At 46.1% G+C, this 22,941-nt stretch overlaps 1 protein-coding gene across 1 annotated transcript in view; it reads left to right on the top strand.

Moving 5' to 3' along the window:
• The window catches only part of depdc5 (DEP domain containing 5, GATOR1 subcomplex subunit), a 69,162-nt gene that overhangs the window by 16,744 nt on the left and 29,477 nt on the right, over positions 1 to 22,941 (top strand). Inside the window, 8 exon segments of the mRNA XM_056406408.1 lie at positions 4,567 to 4,701; positions 4,767 to 4,828; positions 4,901 to 4,974; positions 5,049 to 5,118; positions 5,200 to 5,236; positions 11,373 to 11,493; positions 16,233 to 16,456; positions 22,445 to 22,645. Coding sequence (XP_056262383.1) covers positions 4,567 to 4,701; positions 4,767 to 4,828; positions 4,901 to 4,974; positions 5,049 to 5,118; positions 5,200 to 5,236; positions 11,373 to 11,493; positions 16,233 to 16,456; positions 22,445 to 22,645 — 924 coding nt within the window.

The following is a 22,941-nucleotide window of genomic DNA, read 5'->3' as shown; positions in this document are numbered from 1 at the left end:
TCCACGCTGTGACTCTACACTGACTCCACACTGTGACTCTACGCACACTGTGACTCTACACTGACTCCCACACTGACTCCACACTGTGACTCACACTGACCACACTGACCACACTGACTCACCTGTGACTCCCACACTGACCTACACTGTGACTCACACTGACTCCACCACGCTGTGACTCCACACTGACTCTACACTGTGACTCTACACTGACTCCACACTGACTCCACACTGACTCACACTGACTCTACACTGTGACTCCCACACCGTGACTCCACACTGACTCTACACTGTGACTCACACACTGACTACACTGTGACTCTACACTGACTCCACACTGACTCTACACTGTGACTCTCACACTGTGACTCTCCACACTGACCCCACGCCTGTGACTCTACACTGTGACTCACACTGTGACTCCACACTGACTCTACACTGACTCACACTGTGACTCTACACTGACTCCACACACTGTGACTCTACACTGACTCACACTGTGACTCTACACTGACTCTACACTGTGACTCTACACTGACTCACACTGTGACTCACACTGACTCTACACTGTGACTCCACACTGTGACTCCACACTGACTCTACACGACCTGTGAGTCCACACTGTGACTCTACACTGACTCTACACTGTGACTCTACACTGACTCTACATGTGACTCCACACTGACTCCACACTGACTCTACACTGTGACTCTACACTGACTCACACTGACTCCACTGACTCTCCACACTGACTCACACTGTGACTCTACACCTGTGACTCCACACTGACTCCCACACTGTGACTCTACACTGACTCTACACTGTGACTCCACACTGACTCACTGACTCTACACTGACTCACACTGACTCTACACTGACTCTACACTGTGACTCTACACTGACTCTACACTGACTCTACACTGACTCCCACACTGTGACTCCACACTGTGACTCTACACTGACTCCCACACTGTGACTCTACACTGACTCACACTGACTCTACACTGACTCTACACTGACTCACGCTGTGACTCTACACTGACCACCTGTGACTCTACACTGACTCCACACTGACTCACACTGTGACTCTACACTGACTCCCACACTGACTCCACACTGTGACTCTACACTGACTCCACACTGTGACTCTACACTGACTCCACACTACACTGACTCTACACTGTGACTCTACACTGACTCTACACTGTGACTCTACACCGACTCACACTGTGACTCTACACTGACTCTACTGTGACTCTACACTGACTCCACACTGTGACTCTACACTGACTCCACACTGTGACTCTACACTGTGACTCACACCTGACTCTACACTGACTCTACACCGTGACTCCACACTGACTCTACACTGTGACCACACTGTGACTCTACACTGACTCACGCCTGTGACTCTACACTGACCACACTGTGACTCTACACTGACTCTACACTGTGACTCTACACTGACCCACACTGTGACTCTACACTGACTCCCACACTGTGACTCTACACCGTGACTCTACACTGACTCTACACGACTCACTGTGACTCTACACTGACTACACTGACCGACTCTACACTGACTCACACTGTGACTCCCACACTGACTCTACACTGACTACGCTGTGACTCTACACTGACTCTACATTGACTACGCTGTGACTCTACACTGACCACACCTGTGACTCCACACTGACTCTACACTGACTCCCACGCTGTGACCCCACACTGACCACACTGTGACTCTCACACACTGACTACACGACTCACACTGACTCTACACTGACTCCACACTGTGACTCTACACTGACTCACCTGACTCACACTGTGACTCTACACTGACTCCACACTGTGACTCCACACTGACTCTACACTGACTACGCTGTGACTCTACACTGACTCTACACTGTGACTACACTGTGACTCTACACTGACTACGCTGTGACTCTACACTGTGACTCTACACTGACTCTACACTGTGACTCTACACTGTGACTCTACACTGACTCTACACTGTGACTCTACACTGACTCTACACTGTGACTCTACACTGTGACTACACTGACCACACTGTGACTCCCACACTGTGACTCACACTGTGACTCCACACTGTGACTCTACACTGACTCACACTGTGACTCTCCACACTGACTCCACACTGTGACTCTACACTGACTCCACACTGTGACTCCCACACTGACTCTACACCACACTGTGACTCTACACTGACTCTACACTGTGACTCACCACACTGACTCTACACTGTGACTCTACACTGTGACTCTACACTGACTCTACACTGTGACTCACTGACCCACACCGACTCTACACTGTGACTCCACACTGACTCACTGACACTGACCCACACTGACTCTACACTGACTCCACGCCTGTGACTCTACACTGACTCTACACTGTGACTCTACCACACTGACTCTACACTGACTCACACTGACTCTACACTGTGACTCTACACTGACTCTACACTGACTCCACACTGTGACTCTACACTGACCTGTGACTCTACACTGACTCACACTGTGACTCCACTGACTCTACACTGACTCTGTGACCCCCACACTGACTCTACACTGTGACTCACACTGACCCCTGACTCACCGTGACTCTACACTGACTCACACTGTGACTCTACACTGATTCTACACTGTGACTCTACACTGTGACTCTACACTGTGACTCTACACTGACTCCACACTGACTCTACACTGACTACGCTGTGACTCTACACTGTGACTACACTGACTCTACACTGTGACTACACTGACTCTACGCTGTGACTCTACACTGACTCACACTGTGACTCTACACTGACTCCACACTGTGACTCTCACACTGTGACTCACACCGTGACTCTACACTGTGACTACGCTGTGACTCTACACTGACTCCCACACTGTGACTCTACACTGACTCTACACTGACTCCACACTGACTCCACACTGTGACTCCACACTGACTCTACACTGACCACACTGTGACTCTACACTGACTCTACTGTGACTCTACACTGACTCTACACTGTGACTCTACACTGACTGACTCACACTGTGACTCTACACCGACTACACTGTGACTCTACACTGACTCTACACTGACTCTACACTGACTCTACGCTGTGACTCTACACTGTGACTCTACACTGTGACTCTACACTGACTCCACTGACTCTACGCTGTGACTCTACACTGTGACTCTACACTGACTCTACACTGTGACTCTACACTGACTCCACACTGACTACACTGACTACGCTGTGACTCTACACTGACTACACTGTGACTCTACGCTGTGACTCTACACTGACTCTACACTGACTCTACACTGTGACTCTACACTGTGACTCTACACTGTGACTCTACACTGACTCCACACTGACTCTACGCTGTGACTCTACACTGTGACTCTACACTGACTCTACACTGTGACTCTACACTGACTACGCTGTGACTCTACACTGTGACTCTACACTGTGACTCTACACTGTGACTCTACACTGACTCTACACTGACTCTACACTGTGACTCTACACTGTGACTCTACACTGACTCTACACTGTGACTCTACACTGTGACTCTACACTGACTCTACACTGTGACTCTACACTGTGACTCTACACTGTGACTCTACACTGACTACTGTGACTCTACACTGTGACTCACACCTGTGACTCTACACTGACTCTACACTGTGACTCTACGCTGTGACTCTACACTGACTCTACACTGACTCTACACTGTGACTCTACACTGACTCTACACTGTGACTCTACACTGACTCTACACTGACTCTACACTGACTCTACACTGTGACTCTACACTGACTACGCTGTGACTCTACACTGACTCTACACTCTACACTGACTACACTGTGACTCTACACTGTGACTCTACACTGACTCTACACTGTGACTCTACACTGACTCTACACTGTGACTCTACACTGTGACTCTACACTGACTCTACACTGTGACTACACTGACTACACTGTGACTCTACACTGACTCTACACTGTGACTCTACACTGTGACTCTGCACTGTGACTCTACTGTGACTCTACACTGTGACTCTACACTGACTCTGCACTGTGACTCTACACTGACTCTACACTGTGACTCTACGTGACTCCACTGACCTCACACTGACCCACACTGTGACTCTACACTGTGACTCTACACTGACTATACACTATGACTCTACACTGTGACTCTACTGTGACTCTACACTGACTATACACTGTGACTCTACATTGTGACTCTACACGGACTCTGCACTGTGACTCTACACGGACTCTGCACTGTGACTCTACTGTGACTCTACTGTGACTCTACACTGTGACTCTACACTGACTCTGCACTGTGACTCTACTGTGACTCTACACTGACTCTCTGACTCCACTGTTCCTCCTGTGACTCCCCTGAGCTGCACTCTCTGTGACTCTAGAGGACTCTGCACTGTGACAGACCTCTCCACCTGTCCTCTCACATCCAAAGGTATTTCATCCACAGCACTCACTAACCCGACTCATCTGTCTCTGTGTCTCCCACAGTGTTCGACAAGCACTACATCAACCGCAACTTCGACCGCACCGGCCAGATGTCGGTGGTCATCACTCCTGGAGTGGGCGTGTTCCAGGTGGACCGGCTGCTGATGATCCTCACCAAGCAGCGAATGATAGACAACGGTCAGTGGCCGCCTCAGCCCTCCATTGGAGTCTCCGTTCCTGGTACTGACCCGGTCTCTCTGCAGGTATCGGGGTGGACCTGGTGTGCATGGGGGAGCAGCCGCTGCACGCAGTCCCATTATTCAAGGTAACACCTGAAGAGTACCTGTGGTGCAGTAGCCACACACCTGTGGGTTGCTGACCCGATGACTCTCTGCAGCTGCACAGCAGGACCACACCTGGAGACTCCCGGGTGGGGGACGACTACAACCTCCCTCACTGGATCAACCACAGGTACAGCAGGAGGTTGTAGAAAGCCGATCACATGGAGATCCCAGAGCACTGACACCTGTCTCCTGTGTCCTCAGCTTCTACACCTCCAAGAGTCAGAACTCCTGCAGCTCCTTCACGCCAAGGATCAAACTGGCCGGCCGCAAGGTGCCTTCAAGTCTCTATTCTGTCTGGTCTGAAGAGTGTTGTTGTGGGTTCTAACCTTTCATGACGTCACGTGTCTCCTAGCTCCATGCCGAGAAGTTCCAGAGCAGCAAGGAGCACAGTAAGTGACCCTCAGAATCCTAATGGTCCTCATGATGCTGGTCCTTGTTGATCCTAATGGTCCTCATGATGCTGGTCCTTGTTGATCCTAATGGTCCTCATGATGCTGGTCCTTGTGGATCCTAATGGTCCTCATGATGTTGGTCCTTGTTGATCCTAATGGTCCTCATGATGCTGGTCCTTGTTGATCCTAATGGTCCTCATGATGCTGGTCCTTGTGGATCCTAATGGTCCTCATGATGCTGGTCCTTGTTGATCCTAATGGTCCTCATGATGCTGGTCCTTGTGGATCCTAATGGTCCTCATGATGCTGGTCCTTGTGGATCCTAATGGTCCTCATGATGCTGGTCCATATTGATCCTAATGGTCCTCATGATGCTGGTCCTTGTGGATCCTAATGGTCCTCATGATGCTGGTCCTTGTGGATCCTAATGGTCCTCATGATGCTGGTCCTTGTGGATCCTAATGGTCCTCATGATGGTGGTCCTTGTTGATCCTAATGGTCCTCATGATGGTGGTCCTTGTTGATCCTAATGGTCCTCATGATGCTGGTCCTTGTTGATCCTAATGGTCCTCATAATGCTGGTCCTTGTTGATCCTAATGGTCCTCATGATGGTGGTCCTTGTTGATCCTAATGGTCCTCATGATGCTGGTCCTTGTTGATCCTAATGGTCCTCATGATGCTGGTCCTTGTGGATCCTAATGGTCCTCATGATGCTGGTCCTTGTTGATCCTAATGGTCCTCATGATGCTTGTCCTTGTGGATCCTAATGGTCCTCATGATGCTGGTCCTTGTTGATTCTAATATCCTAATGGTCCTCATGATGCTGGTCCTTGTTGATCCTAATGGTCCTCATGATGCTGGTCCTTGTTGATCCTAATGGTCCTCATGATGCTGGTCCTTGTGGATCCTAATGGTCCTCATGATGCTGGTCCTTGTTGATCCTAATGGTCCTCATGATGCTGGTACTTGTTGATCCTAATGGTCCTCATGATGCTGGTCCTTGTTGATCCTAATGGTCCTCATGATGCTGGTCCTTGTGGATCCTAATGGTCCTCATGATGGTGGTCCTTGTGGATCCTAATGGTCCTCATGATGCTGGTCCTTGTTGATCCTAATGGTCTTCATGATGCTGGTCCTTGTGGATCCTAATGGTCCTCATGATGGTGGTCCTTGTTGATCCTATTGGTCCTCATGATGGTGGTCCTTGTTGATCCTAATGGTCCTCATGATGCTGGTCCTTGTGGATCCTAATGGTCCTCATGATGGTGGTCCTTGTGGATCCTAATGGTCCTCATGATGCTGGTCCTTGTTGATGCTAATGGTCCTCATGATGGTGGTCCTTGTTGATCCTAATGGTCCTCATGATGCTGGTCCTTGTTGATCCTAATGGTCCTCATGATGCTGGTCCTTGTTGATCCTAATGGTCCTCATGATGCTGGTCCTTGTGGATCCTAATGGTCCTCATGATGCTGGTCCTTGTGGATCCTAATGGTCCTCATGATGCTGGTCCTTGTGGATCCTAATGGTCCTCATGATGCTGGTCCTTGTGGATCCTAATGGTCCTCATGATGCTGGTCCTTGTTGATCCTAATGGTCCTCATTTTGCCGGTCCTTGTTGATCCTAATGGTCCTCATGATGTTGGTCCTTGTGGATCCTAATGGTCCTCATGATGCTGGTCCTTGTTGATCCTACTGGTCCTCATTTTGCCGGTCCTTGTTGATCCTAATGGTCGTCATGATGCTGGTCCTTGTGGATCCTAATGGTCCTCATGATGGTGGTCCTTGTGGATCCTAATGGTCCTCATGATGCTGGTCCTTGTTGATGCTAATGGTCCTCATGATGGTGGTCCTTGTTGATCCTAATGGTCCTCATGATGCTGGTCCTTGTTGATCCTAATGGTCCTCATGATGCTGGTCCTTGTTGATCCTAATGGTCCTCATGATGCTGGTCCTTGTGGATCCTAATGGTCCTCATGATGCTGGTCCTTGTGGATCCTAATGGTCCTCATGATGCTGGTCCTTGTGGATCCTAATGGTCCTCATGATGCTGGTCCTTGTTGATCCTACTGGTCCTCATTTTGCCGGTCCTTGTTGATCCTAATGGTCGTCATGATGCTGGTCCTTGTTGATCCTAATGGTCCTCATGATGGTGGTCCTTGTTGATCCTAATGGTCCTCATGATGGTGGTCCTTGTTGATCCTAATGGTCCTCATGATGGTGGTCCTTGTTGATCCTAATGGTCCTCATGATGGTGGTCCTTGTGGATCCTAATGGTCCTCATGATGCTGGTCCTTGTTGATCCTAATGGTCCTCATGATGGTGGTCCTTGTTGATCCTAATGGTCCTCATGATGCTGGTCCTTGTTGATCCTAATGGTCCTCATGATGGTGGTCCTTGTTGATCCTAATGGTCCTCATGATGCTGGTCCTTGTTGATCCTAATGGTCCTCATGATGGTGGTCCTTGTTGATCCTAATGGTCCTCATGATGGTGGTCCTTGTTGATCCTAATGGTCCTCATGATGGTGGTCCTTGTGGATCCTAATGGTCCTCATGATGCTGGTCCTTGTTGATCCTAATGGTCCTCATGATGGTGGTCCTTGTTGATCCTAATGGTCCTCATGATGCTGGTCCTTGTTGATCCTAATGGTCCTCATGATGCTGGTCCTTGTGGATCCTAATGGTCCTCATGATGCTGGTCCTTGTTGATCCTAATGGTCCTCATGATGCTGGTCCTTGTTGATCCTAATGGTCCTCATGATGCTGGTCCTTGTTGATCCTAATGGTCCTCATGATGCTGGTCCTTGTTGATCCTAATGGTCCTCATGATGCTGGTCCTTGTTGATCCTAATGGTCCTCATGATGCTGGTCCTTGTTGATCCTAATGGTCCTCATGATGCTGGTCCTTGTTGATCCTAATGGTCCTCATGATGCTGGTCCTTGTTGATCCTAATGGTCCTCATGATGCTGGTCCTTGTTGATCCTAATGGTCCTCATGATGCTGGTCCTTGTTGATCCTAATGGTCCTCATGATGCTGGTCCTTGTTGATCCTAATGGTCCTCATGATGGTGGTCCTTGTTGATCCTAATGGTCCTCATGATGCTGGTCCTTGTTGATCCTAATGGTCCTCATGATGGTGGTCCTTGTTGATCCTAATGGTCCTCATGATGCTGGTCCTTGTTGATCCTAATGGTCCTCATGATGCTGGTCCTTGTTGATCCTAATGGTCCTCATGATGCTGGTCCTTGTGGATCCTAATGGTCCTCATGATGCTGGTCCTTGTTGATCCTAATGGTCCTCATGATGCTGGTCCTTGTTGATCCTAATGGTCCTCATGATGCTGGTCCTTGTTGATCCTAATGGTCCTCATGATGCTGGTCCTTGTTGATCCTAATGGTCCTCATGATGCTGGTCCTTGTGATCCTAATGGTCCTCATGATGCTGGTCCTTGTTGATCCTAATGGTCCTCATGATGCTGGTCCTGTTGATCCTAATGGTCCTCATGATGCTGGTCCTTGTTGATCCTAATGGTCCTCATGATGCTGGTCCTTGTGATCCTAATGGTCCTCATGATGCTGGTCCTTGTTGATCCTAATGGTCCTCATGATGCTGGTCCTTGTTGATCCTAATGGTCCTCATGATGCTGGTCCTTGTTGATCCTAATGGTCCTCATGATGCTGGTCCTTGTTGATCCTAATGGTCCTCATGATGCTGGTCCTTGTTGATCCTAATGGTCCTCATGATGCTGGTCCTTGTTGATCCTAATGGTCCTCATGATGCTGGTCCTTGTTGATCCTAATGGTCCTCATGATGCTGGTCCTTGTTGATCCTAATGGTCCTCATGATGCTGGTCCTTGTTGATCCTAATGGTCCTCATGATGCTGGTCCTTGTTGATCCTAATGGTCCTCATGATGCTGGTCCTTGTTGATCCTAATGGTCCTCATGATGCTGGTCCTTGTTGATCCTAATGGTCCTCATGATGCTGGTCCTTGTTGATCCTAATGGTCCTCATGATGCTGGTCCTTGTTGATCCTAATGGTCCTCATGATGCTGGTCCTTGTTGATCCTAATGGTCCTCATGATGCTGGTCCTTGTTGATCCTAATGGTCCTCATGATGCTGGTCCTTGTGATCCTAATGGTCCTCATGATGCTGGTCCTTGTTGATCCTAATGGTCCTCATGATGCTGGTCCTTGTTGATCCTAATGGTCCTCATGATGCTGGTCCTTGTGGATCCTAATGGTCCTCATGATGCTGGTCCTTGTTGATCCTAATGGTCCTCATGATGCTGGTCCTTGTTGATCCTAATGGTCCTCATGATGCTGGTCCTTGTTGATCCTAATGGTCCTCATGATGCTGGTCCTTGTTGATCCTAATGGTCCTCATGATGCTGGTCCTTGTTGATCCTAATGGTCCTCATGATGCTGGTCCTTGTGATCCTAATGGTCCTCATGATGCTGGTCCTGTGATCCTAATGGTCCTCATGATGCTGGTCCTGTTGATCCTAATGGTCCTCATGATGCTGGTCCTTGTTGATCCTAATGGTCCTCATGATGCTGGTCCTTGTTGATCCTAATGGTCCTCATGATGCTGGTCCTTGTGGATCCTAATGGTCCTCATGATGCTGGTCCTTGTGGATCCTAATGGTCCTCATGATGCTGGTCCTTGTTGATCCTAATGGTCCTCATGATGCTGGTCCTTGTAGATCCTAATGGTCCTCATGATGCTGGTCCTTGTTGATCCTAATGGTCCTCATGATGCTGGTCCTTGTGATCCTAATGGTCCTCATGATGCTGGTCCTTGTTGATCCTAATGGTCCTCATGATGCTGGTCCTTGTTGATCCTAATGGTCCTCATGATGCTGGTCCTTGTTGATCCTAATGGTCCTCATGATGCTGGTCCTTGTTGATCCTAATGGTCCTCATGATGCTGGTCCTTGTTGATCCTAATGGTCCTCATGATGCTGGTCCTTGTTGATCCTAATGGTCCTCATGATGCTGGTCCTTGCTGTTCCTAATGGTCCTCATGATGCTGGTCCTTGTTGATCCTAATGGTCCTCATGATGCTGGTCCTTGTTGATCCTAATGGTCCTCATGATGCTGGTCCTTGTTGATCCTAATGGTCCTCATGATGCTGGTCCTTGTTGATCCTAATGGTCCTCATGATGCTGGTCCTTGTTGATCCTAATGGTCCTCATGATGCTGGTCCTTGTTGATCCTAATGGTCCTCATGATGCTGGTCCTTGTTGATCCTAATGGTCCTCATGATGCTGGTCCTTGTTGATCCTAATGGTCCTCATGATGGTGGTCCTTGTGATCCTAATGGTCCTCATGATGCTGGTCCTTGTTGATCCTAATGGTCCTCATGATGCTGGTCCTTGTTGATCCTAATGGTCCTCATGATGCTGGTCCTTGTTGATCCTAATGGTCCTCATGATGCTGGTCCTTGTTGATCCTAATGGTCCTCATGATGCTGGTCCTTGTTGATCCTAATGGTCCTCATGATGCTGGTCCTTGTTGATCCTAATGGTCCTCATGATGCTGGTCCTTGTTGATCCTAATGGTCCTCATGATGGTGGTCCTTGTTGATCCTAATGGTCCTCATGATGCTGGTCCTTGTTGATCCTAATGGTCCTCATGATGCTGGTCCTTGTTGATCCTAATGGTCCTCATGATGCTGGTCCTTGTTGATCCTAATGGTCCTCATGATGGTGGTCCTTGTGGATTCTAATGGTCCTCATGATGCTGGTCCTTGTTGATCCTAATGGTCCTCATGATGCTGGTCCTTGTTGATCCTAATGGTCCTCATGATGCTGGTCCTTGTTGATCCTAATGGTCCTCATGATGGTGGTCCTTGTGGATCCTAATGGTCCTCATGATGCTGGTCCTTGTTGATCCTAATGGTCCTCATGATGGTGGTCCTTGTGGATCCTAATGGTCCTCATGATGCTGGTCCTTGTGGATCCTAATGGTCCTCATGATGCTGGTCCTTGTTGATCCTAATGGTCCTCATGATGCTAGTCCTTGTTGATCCTAATGGTCCTCATGATGCTGGTCCTTGTTGATCCTAATGGTCCTCATGATGCTGGTCCTTGTTGATCCTAATGGTCCTCATTTTGCTGGTCCTTGTCCAGCTCTGTGTGCTCCAAAGGACTCTGAGAACAACCTCCCTATCCAGGTGGATTACGACGCCTACGATGCTCAGGTGTTCAGGCTGCCTGGTCCTTCACGGGTCCAGAGGAGTTCCAACTTCAGGTAGCTTGCTGTTTACACTAAAAATATTTTTATTTAAACATGTTAATCCCATTCTGATGGGTTCCTCATGTAAATGTTTCACATAAGAGACACATGAGACACATAAACACATGAATCATGTAACAGGAAGGCACGGAAGACACAGCAGTTAGGGCAGTGCAGCAATCACAGGCAGAGTCAGGTCTGTAGAGTTTAAGAGTTTTAATCAAATAAACAAAAAAGAGCTGAAGGCGTAGCTCAGACTCGAGCTCTATCTATTCCTTACAGAATCTATCTCAGCCGGCCGCTAGCCGCCCTACTAGCTTAATCTTCTTCAAGCAGGAGGACTCACTCTTCTTCAAGTAGAGGAGAAGTCACTCTTCTTCAGGAGAGGAGAAGTCACTCTTCTTCAGAAGAGGAGGAGTCACTCTTCTTCAAGTAGAGGAGAAGTCACTCTTCTTCAGGAGAGGAGGAGTCACTCTTCTTCAAGTAGAGGAGGAGTCACTCTTCTTCAGGAGAGGAGGAGTCACTCTTCTTCAAGTAGAGGAGGAGTCACTCTTCTTCAAGTAGAGGAGGAGTCACTCTTCTTCAAGTAGAGGAGAAGTCACTCTTCTTCAGGAGAGGAGAAGTCACTCTTCTTCAGAAGAGGAGGAGTCACTCTTCTTCAGGAGAGGAGGAGTCACTCTTCTTCAGGAGAGGAGGAGTCACTCTTCTTCAAGTAGAGGAGAAGTCACTCTTCTTCAGGAGAGGAGGAGTCACTCTTCTTCAAGTAGAGGAGAAGTCACTCTTCTTCAGGAGAGGAGGAGTCACTCTTCTTCAAGTAGAGGAGGAGTCACTCTTCTTCAAGTAGAGGAGAAGTCACTCTTCTTCAGGAGAGGATAAGTCACTCTTCTTCAAGTAGAGGAGGAGTCACTCTTCTTCAAGTAGAGGAGAGTCACTCTTCTTCAAGTAGAGGAGGTCACTCTTCTTCAAGAGGAGGAGTCACTATTCTTCAGGAGAGGAGAAGTCACTCTTCTTCAGGAGAGGAGAGTCACTCTGCTTCAAGTAGAGGAGGAGTCACTCTTCTTCAACTAGAGGAGGAGTCACTCTTCTTCAAGTAGAGGAGAAGTCACTCTTCTTCAAGTAGAGGAGGAGTCACTCTTCTTCAAGTAGAGGAGGAGTCACTCTTCTTCAGGAGAGGAGGAGTCACTCTTCTTCAAGTAGAGGAGGAGTCACTCTTCTTCAAGTAGAGGAGGAGTCACTCTTCTTCAGGAGAGGAGGAGTCACTCTTCTTCAGGAGAGGAGGAGTCACTCTTCTTCAAGTAGAGGAGAGTCACTCTTCTTCAGGAGAGGAGGAGTCACTCTTCTTCAGGAGAGAGGAGTCACTCTTCAAGTAGAGGAGAAGTCACTCTTCTTCAGGAGAGGAGGAGTCACTCTTCTTCAAGTAGAGGAGAAGTCACTCTTCTTCAAGTAGAGGAGAAGTCACTCTTCTTCAGGAGAGGAGGAGTCACTCTTCTTCAGGAGAGGAGGAGTCACTCTTCTTCAAGTAGAGGAGAAGTCACTCTTCTTCAAGTAGAGGAGAAGTCACTCTTCTTCAGGAGAGGAGGAGTCACTCTTCTTCAAGTAGAGGAGAAGTCACTCTTCTTCAAGTAGAGGAGGAGTCACTCTTCTTCAAGTAGAGGAGGAGTCACTCTTCTTCAAGAGAGGAGGAGTCACTCTTCTTCAAGTAGAGGAGGAGTCACTCTTCTTCAGGAGAGGAGGAGTCACTCTTCTTCAAGTAGAGGAGTGACTCTTCTTCAGGAGAGGAGGAGTCACTCTTCTTCAGGAGAGGAGGAGTCACTCTTCAGGAGAGGAGTCACTCTTCTTCAAGAGTGGAGGAGTCACTCTTCTTCAGGAGAGCAGCAGTCACTCTTCTTCAGGAGAGGAGGAGTCACTCTTCTTCAGGAGAGGACGAGTCACTCTTCTTCAGGAGAGGAGGAGTCACTCTTCTTCAGGAGAGGAGGAGTCACTCTTCTTCAGGAGAGGAGGAGTCACTCTTCTTCAGGAGAGGAGGAGTCACTCTTCTTCAGGAGAGGAGGAGTCACTCTTCTTCAAGAGAGGATGAGTCACTCTTCTTCAGGAGAGGAGGAGTTACTCTTCAAGTACAGGAGGACATTAGAAACATGAGACATGAAACACATGAGACACATGAAACATTAGATACATGAGACACATGAAACATTAGACACATGAGACACATGAAACATTAGACACATGAGACACATGAAACATGAGACACATGAAACATTAGACACATGAGACACCTGAAACATTAGACACATTAGACACATGAGACACATGAAACATGAGACACATGAAACATTAGACACATGAGACACATGAAACAGACACATGAAACATGAGACACATGAAACATTAGACACATGAGACACCTGAAACTTTAGACACATGAGACACATGAAACATTAGACACATGAAACATGACACACATGAAACATTAGACACATGAAACATTAGACACATGAAACATGACACACATGAAACATTAGACACATGAAACATGAGACACATGAAACATTAGACACATGAGACACCTGAAACATGAGACACATGAAACATTAGACACATGAGACACAGGAAACATGAGACACATGAAACATTAGACACATGAGACACATGAAACATGAGACACATGAAACATTAGACACATGAGACACATGAAACATGAGACACATGAAACATTAGACACATGAGACACATGAAACATTAGACACATGAGACACATGAAACATGAGACACATGAAACATTAGACACATTAGACACATGAGACACATGAAACATGAGACACATGAAACACCTGAAACATGAGACACATGAAACATGAGACACATGAGACACATGAGACACATGAAACATTAGACACATGAGACACATGAAACATGAAACACCTGAAACATTAGACACATGAAACATGAGACACATGAAACATTAGACACATGAAACATGAGACACATGAAACATTAGACACATGAGACACATGAGACATGAAACATGAGACACCTGAAACATTAGACACATTAGACACATGAAACATGAGACACCTGAAACATTAGACACATGAGACACCTGAAACATGAGACACATGAAACATGAGACACATGAAACATTAGACACATGAGACACATGAAACATGAGACACATGAGAACATAGACATGAAACATGAGACACCTGAAACATTAGACACATGAGACACATGAAACATGAGACACATGAAACATTAGACACATGAGACACATGAAACATGAGACACATGAAACATTAGACACATGAGACACCTGAAACATTAGACACATGAGACACATGAGACACATGAGACACACATGAAACATTAGACACATGAGACACATGAAACATGAGACACATGAGACACAGGAGACATGAGACATGAAACATTAGACACATGAGACACATGAAACATGAGACATGAGACACATGAAACATGAGACACATGAAATTAGACATGAGACACATGAGACATGAACCATGAGACATGAGACACAGGAACCATGAGACATGAAACATTAGACACCTGAGACACCTGAAGACACATGAGACACCTGAAGACACATGAGACACATGAGACACATGAGACACATGAGACACATGAAACATTAGACACATGAGACACATGAAACATGAGACACATGAAACATTAGACACATGAAACATGAGACATGAAACATTAGACACATGAGACACATGAAACATGAGACACATGAAACATTAGACACATGAAACATGAGACACATGAAACATTAGACACATGAAACATGAGACATGAAACATTAGACACATGAGACACCTGAAACATTAGACACATGAGACACCTGAAACATTAGACACATGAGACACATGAAACATGAGACACATGAAACATTAGACACATGAGACACATGAAACATTAGACACATGAAACATGAGACACATGAAACATTAGACACATGAAACATTAGACACATGAGACACATGAAACATGAGACACATGAAACATTAGACACATGAGACACCTGAAACATTAGACACATGAGACACCTGAAACATTAGACACATGAGACACATGAGACACATGAAACATGAGACACATGAAACATTAGACACATGAGACACATGAAACATGAGACACATGAAACATTAGACACATGAGACACATGAAACATGAGACACATGAAACATGAGACACATGAAACATTAGACACATGAAACATGAGACACCTGAAACATTAGACACATGAGACACCTGAAACATTAGACACATGAGACACATGAAACATGAGACACATGAAACATTAGACACATGAGACACATGAGACACATGAAACATGAGACACATGAAACATTAGACACATGAAACATTAGACACATGAGACACATGAAACAGGAGACACATGAAACATTAGACACATGAGACACATGAGACACATGAAACATTAGACACATGAGACACATGAAACATTAGACACATGAAACATTAGACACATGAGACACATGAAACATTAGACACATGAAACATTAGACACATGAAACATTAGACACATTAGACACATGAGACACATGAAACATTAGACACATGAAACATTAGACACATGAGACACATGAAACATTAGACACATGAGACACATGAAACACATGAAACATGAGACACATGAGACACACATGTCACAGAGTTCTAGCTCCAGGGCACCGTTGGGTCTCATGCCCCACGTGTCCTCTGTCTTTCAGGATGAGTCGGGACAAAGAGGCGAGCGGCAGGAAGAGCTGGGGCTCGGTGGACGTGGGTGGAGGCGTCGGCGTGTCTCCTCCTGTCCGCTGTGCCGGTCCAGAGGAGCAGCGCAGCCTGGCCTCTGAGGACAGCCTGGGCCCCGTGTCCACCATGCTGCTCATACCCCGCATGCCTCTGGTCCAGTATGAAGTCAGCAGCTCTCTGGGCTACACCAGCACCAGAGGTACCTGCTCCACATCTTCCAGGACAAGCCCACCAGGGGGTGTGGTGAAGCTTCATCTGCTCCTTCTTGGTTTCCCTGTTGCCCAGAGTTGTTGGAGAAGATGATGGACTCTCAGCGGGACTCCAGCGCCCCGGGCAGGTTCACAGTGGGAAGCGCGGAGTCCACTCTGCACATCCGCCCCGGAGGCTACACCCCTCAGAGAGCGCTCATTAACCCCTTCACCCCCTCCAGGATGCCCATGAAGCTCACCTCCAACCGGCGCTGGATGCACACCTTCCCCGTCGGTAGGGGAACACTTATGAGTTACATCAGCAGCTTAGTAAACCCAGTTAACGTGTGAGTTGGTATTCTTCTAGTTCTGATGGTCCTCAACCGGTTACAGTGATTTTCCCTGTGGAATATTTCTACAGCCAAGTACAGCCTGTCTGATTTAACATACATTTCAGTTTCTGAACTTATATTTTATTGAATATGTATTAAATAACTATTTTAAAGGATTTTTGATCAAAAAGAAATGTCTGCCCCGATTAGAGCCCAATGATCGAGATGAGAAGGTAGAATATGTTGCAGCTTTATTAGAGGATATCTGTTTGAACCGTAATCTTCAATTTACTTACAAACTATTTCTTAATTTAATTTCTATAAAAAGTACACTACCGTTCAAAAGTTTGGAATCACTTAGAAATGTCTTTATTTTTCAAAGAAAAGCACTGTTTTTTCAATAAAGATAACATTAATCATAAATACCCTCTATACATTGTTAATGTGGTAAATGACTATTCTAGGTGGAAACGTCTGGTTTCTAATGAAATGTCTCCAGAGGTGTATAGAGGCCCATTTCCATCAACTATCACTCCAGTGTTCTAATGGTACATTGTGTTTGCTAATCGCCTTAGAAGACTAATGTCTGATTAGAAAACCCTTGTGCAATTATGTTAGCACAGCTGAAAACAGTTCTGCTGGTGATATAAGCGATACAACTGGCCTTCCTTTGAGCTTGAAGTTTGTAGAACAAAATTAATACTTCAAATATTAATCATTATTTCTAACCTTGTCAATGTCTTGACTATATGTTCTATGAAATGTTCAATTCATTTGATAAATAAAAGTGAGTTTTCATGGAAGACACAAAATTGTCTGGGTGACCCCAAACTTTTGAACGGTGGTGTACTTCACCATTCTATGATAGTGTTAGAGCATTTGGCTTCATACGTCTGTACCTTCATGAGAATGGGTCTTTAGAGGATGGACTGCAATGTGTGTGTTCACTTCTTCCCGATGGAGTGCCACCATCACAAGAAGGATAGACAGCCAATGGGAAGATTACCAATCCAATGAGCGCTGCCATGCTGGCGGTCTCCAGGCATCAGACCGTGTGTCCACTGTTGTTCTGCAGGTCCGTCTGGAGAAGCCATCCAGATCCACCATCAGACCCGACAGAACATGGCCGAGCTGCAGGGCAGCCAGCAGAAAGATCCCGCCCACACCTCGGCGGAGCTGCTGGAGCTGGCATATCACGAGGCCACCGGCAGACGACTCCGCCCCCGTGAAGTGAAGACCTTCAGCTGGAGGCTCGGACCATGAGATAAACGCTTGTTCTTTCTCTGCATGTTTCAGGCGCTCAGCCTCCAGGCACACAGGAGACAGCAGCCTGTACGCCAGCGGAGGGACGGAGGAGGCGGAACCCAGGAAGCCACAGCGGGGTGAGAGGTCACAGGGGTTAACACACTGAGGTAACACTGAGGGTAACACACTGAGGGTAACACACTGAGGGTAACACTGAGGGTAACACACTGAGGTAACACACTGAGGGTAACACACTGAGGTAACACACTGAGGGTAACACACTGAGGGTAACACTGAGGTAACACTGAGGGTAACACACTGGGGTAACACTGAGGGCACACACTGAGGGTAACACACTGAGGGTAACACACTGAGGGTAACATTCTTCATGAGTCACTCTTCTTCAAGTAGAGGAGGAGTCACTCTTCTTCAAGTAGAGGATGAGTCACTCTTCTTCAGGAGAGGATAAGTCACTCTTCTTCAAGTAGAGGAGGAGTCACTCTTCTTCAAGTAGAGGAGAAGTCACTATTCTTCAAGTAGAGGAGTCACTATTCTTCAGGAGAGGAGGAGTCACTCTTCTTCAAGTAGAGGAGAAGTCACTCTTCTTCAGGAGAGGAGGAGTCACTCTTCTTCAAGTAGAGGAGAAGTCACTCTTCTTCAAGTAGAGGAGGAGTCACTCTTCTTCAAGTAGAGGAGGAGTCACTCTTCTTCAAGTAGAGGAGAAGTCACTCTTCTTCAGAAGAGGAGGAGTCACTCTTCTTCAGGAGAGGAGGAGTCACTATTCTTCAAGTAGAGGAGGAGTCACTATTGTTCAAGTAGAGGAGGAGTCACTCTTCTTCAAGTAGAGGAGGAGTCACTCTTCTTCAGGAGAGCTACTCTTCAGAAGAGGAGAAGTCACTCTTCTTCAGAAGAGGAGGAGTCACTCTTCTTCAGGAGAGGAGGAGTCACTCTTCTTCAAGTAGAGGAGAAGTCACTCTTCTTCAGAAGAGGAGGAGTCACTCTTCTTCAGGAGAGGAGGAGTCACTCTTCTTCAAGTAGAGGAGAAGTCACTCTTCTTCAGGAGAGGAGGAGTCACTCTTCTTCAGGAGAGGAAGTCACTCTTCTTCAGGAGAGGAGAAGTCACTCTTCAAGTAGAGGAGTGACTCTTCTTCAAGAGAGAGGAGTCACTCTTCTTCAAGTGAGACACATGTCACAGGAGAGTCACTCTTCTTCAAGTAGAGGAGTCACTTCTCGATGAGAGGAGGAGTGACTCTTCTTCAAGAGAGGAGACTCTTCTTCACTCTTCAGGAGAGGAGGAGTCACTCTTCTTCAAGAAGAGGAGGAGTCACTCTTCTACAGGAGAGGAGGAGTCACTATTCTTCAAGTAGAGGAGTGACTCTTCTTCAGGAGAGGAGGAGTCACTCTTCTTCAAGTAGAGGAGACACTCTTGAGAGGAGGAGACACTCTTCAGGAGAAACATTAGAGGATGAGTCATCTTCAGGAGAGGATTGACACATGAAACATGAGACACATGAAACATTAGACACATGAGACACATGAGACACATGAAACATTAGACACATGAGACACATGAAACATTAGACACATGAGACACCTGAAACATTAGACACATTAGACACATGAAACATGAGACACATGAAACATTAGACACATGAAACATTAGACACATGAGACACATGAAACATGAGACACATGAAACATTAGACACATTAGACACATGAAACATGAGACACCTGAAACATTAGACACATGAGACACCTGAAACATGAGACACATGAAACATTAGACACATGAGACACATGAAACATGAGACACATGAAACATGAGACACATGAAACATTAGACACATTAGACACATGAAACATGAGACACCTGAAACATTAGACACATGAGACACCTGAAACATGAGACACATGAGACACATGAAACATTAGACACATGAGACACATGAAACATGAGACACATGAAACATTAGACACATGAAACATGAGACACATGAAACATTAGACACATGAGACACCTGAAACATTAGACACATGAGACACCTGAAACATTAGACACATGAGACACATGAAACATTAGACACATGAGACATGAACATGGAGCAGTAGACACATTAGACACATGAAACATGAGACACCTGAAACATTAGACACATGAGACACAGGAAACATGAGACACATGAAACATTAGACACATTAGACACATGAAACATGAGACATGAAACATTAGACACATGAGACACCTGAAACATTAGACACATGAGACACATGAAACATGAGACATGAAACATTAGACACATGAAACATGAGACACATGAAACATTAGACACATGAGACACATGAAACATGAGACACATGAAACATTAGACACATGAAACATGAGACACCTGAAACATTAGACACATGAGACACCTGAAACATTAGACACATGAGACACATGAAACATGAGACACATGAAACATTAGACACATGAGACACATGAAACATGAGACACATGAAACATTAGACACATGAGACACATGAAACATGAGACACATGAAACATGAGACACATGAAACATTAGACACATGAGACACCTGAAACATTAGACACATGAGACACATGAAACATTAGACACATGAGACACATGAAACATGAGACACATGAAACATTAGACACATGAGACACCTGAAACATTAGACACATGAGACACCTGAAACATTAGACACATGAGACACATGAAACATGAGACACATGAAACATTAGACACATGAGACACATGAAACATTAGACACATGAGACACATGAAACATGAGACACATGAAACATTAGACACATTAGACACATGAAACATGAGACACCTGAAACATTAGACACATGAGACACAGGAAACATGAGACACATGAAACATTAGACACATTAGACACATGAAACATGAGACATGAAACATTAGACACATGAGACACCTGAAACATTAGACACATGAGACACATGAAACATGAGACACATGAAACATTAGACACATGAAACATGAGACACATGAAACATTAGACACATGAGACACATGAAACATGAGACACATGAAACATTAGACACATGAAACATGAGACATGAAACATTAGACACATGAGACACCTGAAACATTAGACACCTGAAACATTAGACACATGAAACATGAGACACATGAAACATTAGACACATGAAACATGAAACATGAAACATGAGACATGAAACATTAGACACATGAGACACCTGAAACATTAGACACATGAGACACCTGAAACATTAGACACATGAGACACATGAAACATGAGACACATGAAACATTAGACACATGAGACACATGAAACATGAGACACATGAAACATGAGACACATGAAACATTAGACACATGAAACATTAGACACATGAGACACATGAAACATGAGACATGAAACATTAGACACATGAGACACCTGAAACATTAGACACATGAGACACCTGAAACATTAGACACATGAGACACATGAGACACATGAAACATGAGACACATGAAACATTAGACACATGAGACACATGAAACATGAGACACATGAAACATTAGACACATGAGACACATGAAACATGAGACACATGAAACATGAGACACATGAAACATTAGACACATGAAACATGAGACACCTGAAACATTAGACACATGAGACACCTGAAACATTAGACACATGAGACACATGAAACATGAGACACATGAAACATTAGACACATGAGACACATGAAACATTAGACACATGAGACACATGAAACATTAGACACATGAGACACATGAAACAGGAGACACATGAAACATTAGACACATGAGACACATGAGACACATGAAACATTAGACACATGAGACACATGAAACATTAGACACATGAAACATTAGACACATGAGACACATGAAACATGAGACACATGAAACATTAGACACATGAAACATTAGACACATTAGACACATGAGACACATGAAACATTAGACACATGAGACACATGAAACATTAGACACATGAGACACATGAAACACATGAAACATGAGACACATGAGACACACATGTCACAGAGTTCTAGCTCCAGGGCACCGTTGGGTCTCATGCCCCACGTGTCCTCTGTCTTTCAGGATGAGTCGGGACAAAGAGGCGGCAGGAAGAGCTGGGGCTCGGTGGACGTGGGTGGAGGCGTCGGCGTGTCTCCTCCTGTCCGCTGTGCCGGTCCAGAGGAGCAGCGCAGCCTGGCCTCTGAGGACAGCCTGGGCCCCGTGTCCACCATGCTGCTCATACCCCGCATGCCTCTGGTCCAGTATGAAGTCAGCAGCTCTCTGGGCTACACCAGCACCAGAGGTACCTGCTCCACATCTTCCAGGACAAGCCCACCAGGGGGTGTGGTGAAGCTTCATCTGCTCCTTCTTGGTTTCCCTGTTGCCCAGAGTTGTTGGAGAAGATGATGGACTCTCAGCGGGACTCCAGCGCCCCGGGCAGGTTCACAGTGGGAAGCGCGGAGTCCACTCTGCACATCCGCCCCGGAGGCTACACCCCTCAGAGAGCGCTCATTAACCCCTTCACCCCCTCCAGGATGCCCATGAAGCTCACCTCCAACCGGCGGCGCTGGATGCACACCTTCCCCGTCGGTAGGGGAACACTTATGAGTTACATCAGCAGCTTAGTAAACCCAGTTAACGTGTGAGTTGGTATTCTTCTAGTTCTGATGGTCCTCAACCGGTTACAGTGATTTTCCCTGTGGAATATTTCTACAGCCAAGTACAGCCTGTCTGATTTAACATACATTTCAGTTTCTGAACTTATATTTTATTGAATATGTATTAAATAACTATTTTTAAAGGATTTTTGATCAAAAAGAAATGTCTGCCCCGATTAGAGCCCAATGATCGAGATGAGAAGGTAGAATATGTTGCAGCTTTATTAG

The sequence above is a fragment of the Pseudoliparis swirei genome, chromosome 23 (assembly GCF_029220125.1).
Source record: "Pseudoliparis swirei isolate HS2019 ecotype Mariana Trench chromosome 23, NWPU_hadal_v1, whole genome shotgun sequence".
In the NCBI taxonomy this organism is placed as follows: domain Eukaryota; kingdom Metazoa; phylum Chordata; class Actinopteri; order Perciformes; family Liparidae; genus Pseudoliparis; species Pseudoliparis swirei.
Note: the sequence above shows the minus strand (reverse complement) of the source record. Positions and strands in the feature narration are given on the sequence as shown.